This window comes from Onychostruthus taczanowskii, unplaced genomic scaffold (genome assembly GCF_017590055.1).
Source record: "Onychostruthus taczanowskii isolate IOZ18803 unplaced genomic scaffold, ASM1759005v1 scaffold50, whole genome shotgun sequence".
NCBI classification, from domain to species: Eukaryota; Metazoa; Chordata; class Aves; order Passeriformes; family Passeridae; genus Onychostruthus; species Onychostruthus taczanowskii.
The window spans coordinates 2,487,661-2,497,119 of NW_024502569.1; the positions used below are offsets into that span (position 1 = coordinate 2,487,661).

At 46.0% G+C, this 9,459-nt stretch overlaps 1 protein-coding gene across 1 annotated transcript; it reads left to right on the forward strand.

Annotated features, from left to right (window-relative positions):
• The first annotated feature begins 203 nt into the window (after positions 1–203).
• Positions 204–8,649, forward strand: HMGB1 (high mobility group box 1). Its single transcript, XM_041416007.1, has 5 exons — positions 204–399; positions 2,739–2,901; positions 3,186–3,331; positions 4,275–4,449; positions 6,452–8,649. Exons 2-5 carry the CDS (start codon positions 2,752–2,754, stop codon positions 6,626–6,628), a joined length of 648 nt encoding a protein of 215 aa, XP_041271941.1. The 5' UTR covers positions 204–399; positions 2,739–2,751; the 3' UTR covers positions 6,629–8,649.
• The last annotated feature ends 810 nt before the right edge of the window (positions 8,650–9,459 follow it).

Below are 9,459 nucleotides of genomic sequence, written 5' to 3' on the forward strand. Positions count from 1 at the left end.
GAGGCGGCGCTGCCCCGGGCGGCCACCGCCGCTCTCCGGGCCCCGCCGCCGCCCGGCTCCCTGCGCTCACTTTTATATTTGCGCGCCCTTTCCCTGCTCGGTGACGTGTCCCGCCGCGCGCCCAACCCGCGGCGCGCTCTGGTCAGGACAATGGGAGCGCCTGGGCCAATCGGCGCGGCGCTCGGCTTGGCGGCGGCCAATGGGCGCGGGGCTGTGCAGAGAGTAATGTTACCAGCGCCGCGAGTGTGAGGAGGCTGCGTATCGATCCCGCGCTCAGCCATTGCGGTGCACCGGGCTGCACAGCGACCCAGCCAGCGCTGGGGCCGGGCGGGCGGCCGCGGGAGCGTCTCTGGGGCTCGGGGCCGAGCGAGGGCTGCGTGCCGACTCTGTCTGACACGGGTGAGTACGCGCCGGGGGCCGCTGGGCCGGCCGGGCGCGCTCGCCCGCTCGCCCGCCCGCTCGCAGCCGGGCGGTGAGCCTGTGGTGGCCGTCGTGCCGCCGCCGCTGCATGACCGCGGAGCGCGGGGCAGCGCCGGCTCGGACGCCCGTACACAAAGGCGAGCGGGGCTGTGCCCGGGAGACCCTTTCCCAGGCGGCGAGCCCCTCGGCCGGGGCGGGGCGGGGGCGGCGGGCGACTTCGGTAGAGCGGGGCGGCGGGAGGCAGGGAGCGAGGTGGGGAGAGAGAGGCGGGCGGTGGGAGCCGGGCGAGCGGCCGGGGGTCGCCCGCCGCGGGGGGCGAGGGCCGCGCCGGGGGCGCCGCTGGCCCCGCGGCCGCCCGGCTGTAACATGGCTGACGGCAGCCGCGAGCGAGAAAACAAGGCGAGCGGCGCGGAGCAGCAGAGGAGGCGCTCGGGCGGGCGGGGGCGCAGTTCGGGGGAACTTTTTTCTCCAGCAGCCGCCGCTCGCCCGGGCGCGGGGCCGGCAGCGCCGGGCCCGCACAGCTCGGCGGGGCGAGCGAGCGAGCCGGGAGCGTGTGCGCCAGGGTAGCGGCGCGCTCACACAAAGGGAAGGGAAGGGAGGAAGGAGCCATGTTCTCTGCGCGGCGGCGGCAGCGGACGACGCCACAGCGGCCATTCCGCGCCGCCTGGGCTGCGCTGCCACCGCCGCCCCCGCGGGCGGGGGTCGCGCTCCTCGGCGCACAAAATGGAAGGAGGCTCGGCGGCGGGTGACCTCCTCCGCCAGGAGCCTGCGCCATGGCGGCCGCTCCCGCCGACACCGCCGCTGCGGCGGCGCGGCCGGCAGGGAGGGAGGGAGCGCAGGCCGGGGCTGCCTCGCCTCATGGCGGCCGGAGCGGGCAGGGCTGGCCATGGGGACGCTCCCCCCGCCGAGAGGGGACGGGGGCGGCGGCGGGAGAACGCTTTGTCCCGCCAGGGCCGGGGGTCGCCGCCGGCGGGCAGCTGCACCCCGGTGGGTGTCCGGCTCCTGGGCATGTGCTCGCCGCTGCGAGCCCTCGCCTGAACGCGGAATAAAACTTAAACACGTTCTCTCTAATAACGGGACTAGTTTTTGTTGGGTTTTCCCCCCCGGCTTTTTTTTTTTTTTTTTTTTTTTTTTTTCCACCCCCAGCAGATCTCTTGAGAGACTTCCGAAGTTTTCCTCTGCCCCCCTCGTAGGGGAAGCGTCCAAAATGGCGGGAAGGAGGCGGCTTTTAAACGCAGCCCCGGGGTCGCGGTGCCGAGCCCTGCCCGCAGCCCCCGGCCCCGAGCGGCTCCATGGCGGGCAGCAGCGGTCCTGCTTCTTCAGCCCTCTTGTTTACTTGGTAGAAACTTCAAACCGGACGTGTTTAGTCACAGAGCAGAAATCTGTTTCTGTCCATCCGCCAAACCGATAGGAAATACAGCTTCTGTGGCAATACAGGCAGGCACCGCCTGCCCTTTTTTTTTTTTTTTTTTTTTCATTTTTTTTTTTTTTTTCTCACTTTTTCTTTTTTATCCTTCTTTTAATTCCTGCTGAAAAGCAGAACTTGTCAGGGTGCAAGTGACTTTTTTCCAGGGAGCTATGGAGAAATACTCCAAATGTCTGACTTGGGTGTGAAAGTCCCAGGAAGGTATTTTTCAGTCCCTGAAAGTGTCACATAGTGCTCTTGCTGAGCACAGCTCTGCTGGCTGTACATAAATGTTGTGCTTTTCCCTGCGTAGGTTATAACATATTTGACCAAGTGAGCTATTTCATTCCCATATTTCAAGGTTTACCTGAAAAGAGTAGACTTTTGCAGTACACATAAAGATTGGTCATAACATATGGCATAGAAAATAATAAAAAATATATTTTGTAAATAACCACCCAGGGCCTACAGGGAAGAGGTAGAAACATGGGCTGTGAGAAGAAAGAAATCAGTAATCCAGAAGGCCACTGAGACAGGATACTTGGGTACTTGTTTCCTCCTTTCAATAGCGTTTATTCTTCCCAACATATCATTAATACACCGGCAATAATCGTGGTATGCAGTCTTCACTGCAGTACTTGCCTTCAGATTGCTTGGAAGGGCAGTTCTTGTTTGCAGGAAGCCATTACTGCACATTTTCAAGGCCCTTTGAGACTTCTGGTTACATACATCCAGGTCGCCTCAGACAGGGATGACAGAAATGTTCAGCAAATTTTCCAGAATGTTTTTCTCATTGTATGATTTCAGAATACTGCTCCAGTAGGTCCTGTTTGGTATGACCCTTGGTTGTGACTTACTGCCTTGGTTTGTTGCAAATACATGTTTTAAAGGTGTCTCATTTGCTTCATTACAGAAAATCAGCAAAAATGGGTAAAGGTGATCCTAAGAAGCCGAGAGGTAAAATGTCTTCATACGCCTTCTTTGTGCAAACCTGTCGGGAGGAGCACAAGAAGAAACATCCAGATGCGTCAGTGAACTTCTCAGAGTTCTCAAAAAAATGCTCAGAACGATGGAAGGTAGGAATAGCTGCCTAAAAAATAAAAAAAGCCACAAAACCTTAAATGACTGGTTTTTTGAAATACCATTCAAGATTGTAAATTATTTCTTTAAAAGCTCCGGTTTTGGATAAGTATGAAGTGTAGTTGCAAAGTGACTATAACTATCCATTGTCCTCATCTTAGCTTTAGCTCCCCCAGCTGAAATTTTGGAATGGGCTTTGGTATGTTTCTGAATCTTAAAATAGTATTTTGATCCTTATGGGTCCCTTCTAAGGTACTCTGTGATTCTAATTGCCTTCCAGACTATGTCTTCTAAGGAGAAAGGGAAGTTTGAAGATATGGCAAAGGCTGACAAGCTTCGTTATGAAAAAGAAATGAAAAACTATGTACCACCTAAGGGAGAAACAAAAAAGAAGTTCAAGGATCCAAATGCACCGAAGAGGCCTCCGTAAGTAGATTCCTAGCTTTAGGTTGTGTTGTTTGGGACCATCACACTGGTGTGTATCTACAAAATGGTAATTTTATCCAGGGGCCTCAGATATATACAAGAGTATATGATCTTCCTCACCAGTGGTGTAAAGATAGGTTGAAATTTTAGTTGTGAATGCTGAGCTTTTTTTTTCAGGTAGGTGGTCCCACTGTCAAAGTTGGAGTAATGGCAGCCTCTAAAAGTAGATGGAAAAATAGACTATGTGTGATTCTGACTGATTTTTCTAATTTCTGTTAAGAGGGTCATTCCAGTGTAATAGGGCAGTAAAGTACTGCTGGCCCTGCTCTCATCACCTGTTGGCTTGAGCAGAATTTTTCGTTGGCAGTCAGTTTAAAATTGGAGGCTTTTACACAGAACAAGTTTGAGGGTGAACTTGGAAAATGAAACATAATGACAACTGGCTTCAAATTCATCTACTAGACACCAGTACTTTATTGTGTGTGTATGTCTGTGTTTTAAACTGAGCTAATGCTGAACGGGGCAGGGAAGTTCCTTTACAAGCTAATTTTGTTCCTTGGGCTGGTGGTGTGGTCTGGAAATCCTACTTTTCTAACAAATATTGCAGCCTCCCACCTCTAACGGTTCTGAAATAACATTTTCTGCCCTAGTATCACTGACTTAGTTTCATTTCTAAAGCTTTTCTCTGTGTTGGGTGTATAAAATCTGCCTGTCTGGGGATCCTGCCAAAAATGGGACCAGATGTGCAGCATTACTTAGAGGAAAGGGTGCATTGAGTTCGCAAAGTGGCTCGTTCAGTTCTGATACCTTCCATTGTAATCAGTGTCTCACTTTTAGGTGCTTTTTCCAAAATGCTCTTAAGGAACAGCAGCAAAGGTCCCAAAAGTTGCTGCTGTAGTGAAGTCTAAAATTTAAATAATCTTCTCTTATTTTTCCTCTGTAGTTCGGCTTTTTTCTTGTTTTGCTCTGAGTTTCGTCCAAAAATCAAAGGAGAACATCCCGGTCTGTCCATTGGAGATGTGGCAAAGAAACTGGGAGAGATGTGGAACAACACCGCTGCAGACGATAAACAGCCTTATGAAAAGAAGGCTGCCAAGCTGAAGGAGAAATACGAAAAGGTAACACTGACATTCAGGGACATGCTTTGGGGAGCTCAAGCCTCAGTTCAGACACTTTTTTCCTTTTTGTGTACCCTGATACCTGATGCTGCAAGTTATAGTATGCTTATGACATAATTCCTTAGATTTCTTGGAAAGGGTTGTATGTAGGGGCAAAAGATTGATTGGCATAACACTAAATTTGAGTAATTTACCTTGAACTATTTGCATTTGTCTGTAATTTTGGGCTGTCAGTGCTGCTTGAATAAATACTGTGGGTTCTGTATTGTTACTAAATCCATAGGTCACAGCAGAATTTGAGTTGGTAGCAGTAAGTAATGCTGGTAAGGAATGAATTGGTTCTCCCTAATTTTGGAGATACTGGTGAGCATCCTTGAACGTTTGGATAATTCATACATGTAGCTGATTTTTAAAATATACTCCTGGGAAAATGACAAAACACAAAAGATATGCTAGTTTTAGTCATGTGTTTTTCCTGGACCTACTTTGTGTCCATGTCCTTTCTAGTAATGAATTTGGTTAATTATGCATATGAAGCAGCTTGTCATACAATTTTTTAAATTATTAAGGCTAAACCCTGCCATCATAATTGGAGTTGTAGAATTCTGTTGTGCACACAGGACTGTGCTATGCGTGGTTTATTTCTAGAGGCAGATTCCCATCCCAGTATGTGGACACCAAGGGAAGAGGAGGGATGCACATTGGCATTCCCTGACAATGCTTCATAAGGGGTCAGTGGACACCTATAGCTGGCATACAGCACCTGTGTCCATTGTGTGCTGTCACCTTCCTCTGGGTATTTCCCTGCTGGCAAAAATTCAAAATTTTTGCACTGTAGTGTGCAAGGTGGAACCTTGGAGCCCTGTTGATATGCCAGAGAGGAATTGCAGATCTAGGCACTTTCCCACATAATGCTTTCTGTAGAGCTTCATAATAATTGCTTGTATACAGCAAAGGCAACTCAGACATTTTTTAAATGATAGAATTATTAGTCTTTATTTGCAGATATTATTTTAATTTTCAGTAGTAATGTCTATATTTCTTAGACTTACATGTGGGATTTAAGGGATAGTAATCTTCACTATTTCACTGCTTGGCCTTTGACTTAGTGGGTATCATGTCTTCTCAAAATTTCCTGCTAAGTTTAAGAGAGTCCAAGAGAACAGTAAGATTAGTGGTGTAGTGTTTATTAGGTGGGGAATATTTGAAGATTTGGACCATCTGTGTGAATGTGTCTGTCTGTAACTGGTGTGTGTAAGCTTTTTAGATCAGTTCTCCTACCTAATAGTTTTACTGTTTTGGCATAAAGTTGGGAAGTCTTAACTGCTTTTATGGCTGTGCCTTCCAGGTACGGTTTTAACTTCCCTATAACAGGAACTGAGTTCTGTGCATTTCAGACTACTGGAATAAATTTATTGCATGCAGAAGGTGGCAGTGTCTACCCTTTAATCAAGTTCTTATACCTTTTATTTTGTAAACTTCTGTTAGGCAGAGTTCAATCTAACTGCTCTTTGCTGAAGCATAACATTGCAGCTGTTAGGCTGGGTCATTCTGGTGTCTTCTGGGCGGCTAATCCCAGGTTTGTGCCTCAGACGAGGGTTTCCTGTGCGTTTCTTTAGGCATTGTAGAAGGTAGGGCTAGAAAGGGAACTTAAGAGGTCTCCCTTCTTCATTTCCTTATGGGATAGTGGGCTCAGCTGTGCCTTTACCATCAGAGGTAGCAGCTTTTCCAGCCTGTTCCCAGAAGCCCAACAATGGAGATTCCTTAGCAGCCTTAAGCAGTGTGCAGCAGCATGCCAGTGTCATTTCTGTGTTAGAGGGTTCCCGTTCCTTTGGCTTCAGTTCACTTTGGAGCTGAAGCTGCAGCTCCCTCCTGTTCCTGCCCCAGTGGATGTGCAGAAAGGGCAGGTACCTGGGTGATGCTTCCACAAGTGCTCTGTGGAGGTTGCTCAGACCTCTTGGCTGGTTAAGTCTTTGAGAGATTGTTCCTGCTTTTCTTCAAGGATATCGCTGCATACCGGGCCAAAGGGAAGGTTGATGGAGGCAAGAAAGTAGTTGCCAAGGCTGAGAAGAGCAAGAAGAAGAAGGAAGAGGAGGAGGATGAGGACGAAGATGAAGAGGATGAAGATGATGAAGAGGAGGAGGAAGAGGAGGATGAAGATGATGATGATGATGAATAAGTCTCTTTTAGAGCAATTTCTTTCTTGTCTATAAAGCATTTAACCCCCCTGTACACAACTCACTCCTTTTAAAGAAAAAAAAAATTGAAATGTAAGGCTGTGTAAGATTTGTTTTTAAACTGTACAGTGTCTCTTTTTTTGTATAGTTAACACACTACCGAATGTGTCTTTAGATAGCCCTGTCCTTAGTGGTATTTCAATGGCCACTAACCTTGCCTGGTACAGTGTGGGGGTTGTAAATTGGCATGGGAGTTATAAAGCAGGTTCTTGTTGGTGCACAGCACAAATTTAGTTCTATTTGGGGATGTAGTTCATTTCTCATCTTCAGTTGTCTCTGATGCATCATAAAAATAATTGTTGTTCTGTTAACTGAATACCACTCTGTAATTGCAAAAAGGAAGAAAAAAAGTTGCAGCTGTTTTGTTGACATTCTGAATGCTTCTAAGTAAATACAATTTTTTTTATTAGTATTGTTGTCCTTTTAATAGGTGCCCTTGAGAATCATACTTTTTCTTTTCTCTCTTTTTTTTTTTTTTTTTTTTTTTTTTTTTTTCTTTTGAGGGGAACTCATCTTTTGCTTTATTGAATGCCCGTATGGGATCACGGGAATATTACAGTTTTCATCTTTCATATAACCAGCTGATAAACAAAGCTTTGATCTGCATACCCTGAATTATCATGATAGGGTAAGAAAATAAATATATAGGCATATGATGAAAATCTTCCATAACTGGAAACAACAAAAATTCAATCTCAGCAAATGGATACTTGTTCAGATTTTTGTGAAATGTAATATTCTATTGCGTTGCATGAGTTTACCAGTCTTGGAGAGTTGAGAAGTATAGAGTTCAATTTTACAGAAACTAAATACTTTGGGGGGTGGGGAGGGAGGGAATGTTAAATTTTGTCCTAGAAGGACCCATAGGAAGAGTGTATGTCCATCCGGTGTAGAGAAATTTACACGTGTGACTCTGTTACCATGTAATGGAAGTTATATTTGTAAATCTCTGAACACCTGGGAGTGATGAGCGTACCTAAAATGTGTAAAGTTAAAAGCATGAAATGACCATATTATTTTTTGGTGACAGGTCTGGTGATGGCCATGGGCTTTATACCATGAGACTCCTGGTAGCAAAGGGCCCACAAGAAATGATTTTTCTTTCTAAGATTTCTATAAATGGTACCATTATTATTTGTTAAATCTATGTAAATTCATATTTGTATTCTTGAAATTCTAGTTTTAGCCCTTTAAACAAAGTTGTATATTGTCTCAAATTGAAAATGAGATAAGATGTATTTTTCCTGTTAGGTTTTATACCGCACTCTTGATGTTTGCCCATTTTTAAGTTAAATATAGTTGTATGGAAAAGTACATTTTATTAAATTTTGCATTAAAAAGTTAAATGTTTATGGTATACCAACAATGTCTAATTTGGTCAAATACAGTTCTCTTCCAAAACCAAAGCTAAGGGGTTTTTTGCATATTTAGTAAAACTTCAAGTGCTGGCAGCTGTAACTATTTTCACATATACCTGCTTACCAGTTTGGGGGACAATTCGGCAATTTTGTGGTTACAAAATTATGGTTCTCTTAAGTGCCAGTGTTTAAAAACAAACAAAAAAAAAAGCATTCTTGTAATTTTACACGCTTTTGTGATGGAGTATTGTTTTGTTATACAATTTTGACTTTCAGATTCTTATTTCAATTTGCATTTATGTATAACTTCAGGAGAAATATTGAACATCTGAAATCCTGGATGATACTAATAAACTAATAATTGCAGAGGTTTTAAATACTTAGTTAAATGGCTCACTTAATACCCTAAGGATTTGGGGCTTTTTGTGTGTGTTGGTGTTCTCAGATATGTACATCCTTGCTTTCTGTTTCAAGCAGAAGAATGATGCTGTTTGCAAGGTCTCGATATAGAAAGGGTAGGACAGACAGACTTTTTTGTCTCCTTAAACTGGATATTACACATTCAAATGCTCGTAACTGATGACAAATAAATTTTCTGTGCTGAAGGGTTTTTTTGTTTCCCCAGGTCATCAGAGGAAAGTAGACACATTTCTTGTTCTTGGAACAAGCATACTTAATGAGATCCCCATAATTTTGTGCCTTTGTTCTCGGTGCTTGATGTTGACAGAAGGATTCATCTGTAACCTAGAGGATTCAGCTGAACTTAAAAGATGAGTAGCGAGCGCTTCCCTGGCAGCCAGGCTCGGCCTTTGCCTTGCCTTTGACTTTAGCACACTGGTAACACACAGAGCGTGCTCGAGGCTGGGGAGGGTAGGTAATGTCATTACCAGTGCTGCTTACTGAGGAAAAGAACCCCCTGTATCACTGCAGAGGCCAGTGTTGGGTGGGAGATGCTCCAAAGCTTGCCCAGCTCTCCAGAGTGGCCATGGTTTTCTCAGAGCACTCAGCAGGTGCCTGTAATTCTGCTGAGCTGGCACGTGGATGTTGGGACCGAAGCCTTTGCCTGTGTCTGCTATAAAATGTTCTGAAACAGTGGAAGTGTTCTTCGGTGAAGAGGAATGCATAGGGAGATTGTCTGTTTTAAGGAAGAGCTGCTGAGGGTTGTTGCTGGAAAGGACCTCCCTGTTCCACAGCTGTGCTCCTCTGCAAGCTCCAGTGGTTAAATAATCCTCTTGGTCAAAACTGTCTGAGCCTCTTCACTCATAGGTCAGACTTGGCCGCTCCAAGATTACTTGGTCGGAGGGCAGTTACTGCTGACACTTGAGCTTGAACCTGCCTCCCCTTGATCTTTAGAAGCGGGTGCTTGCTGTAGAAGAGGGATAATGAGTGGTGAAATTACAACTGTTTAGGTGGTG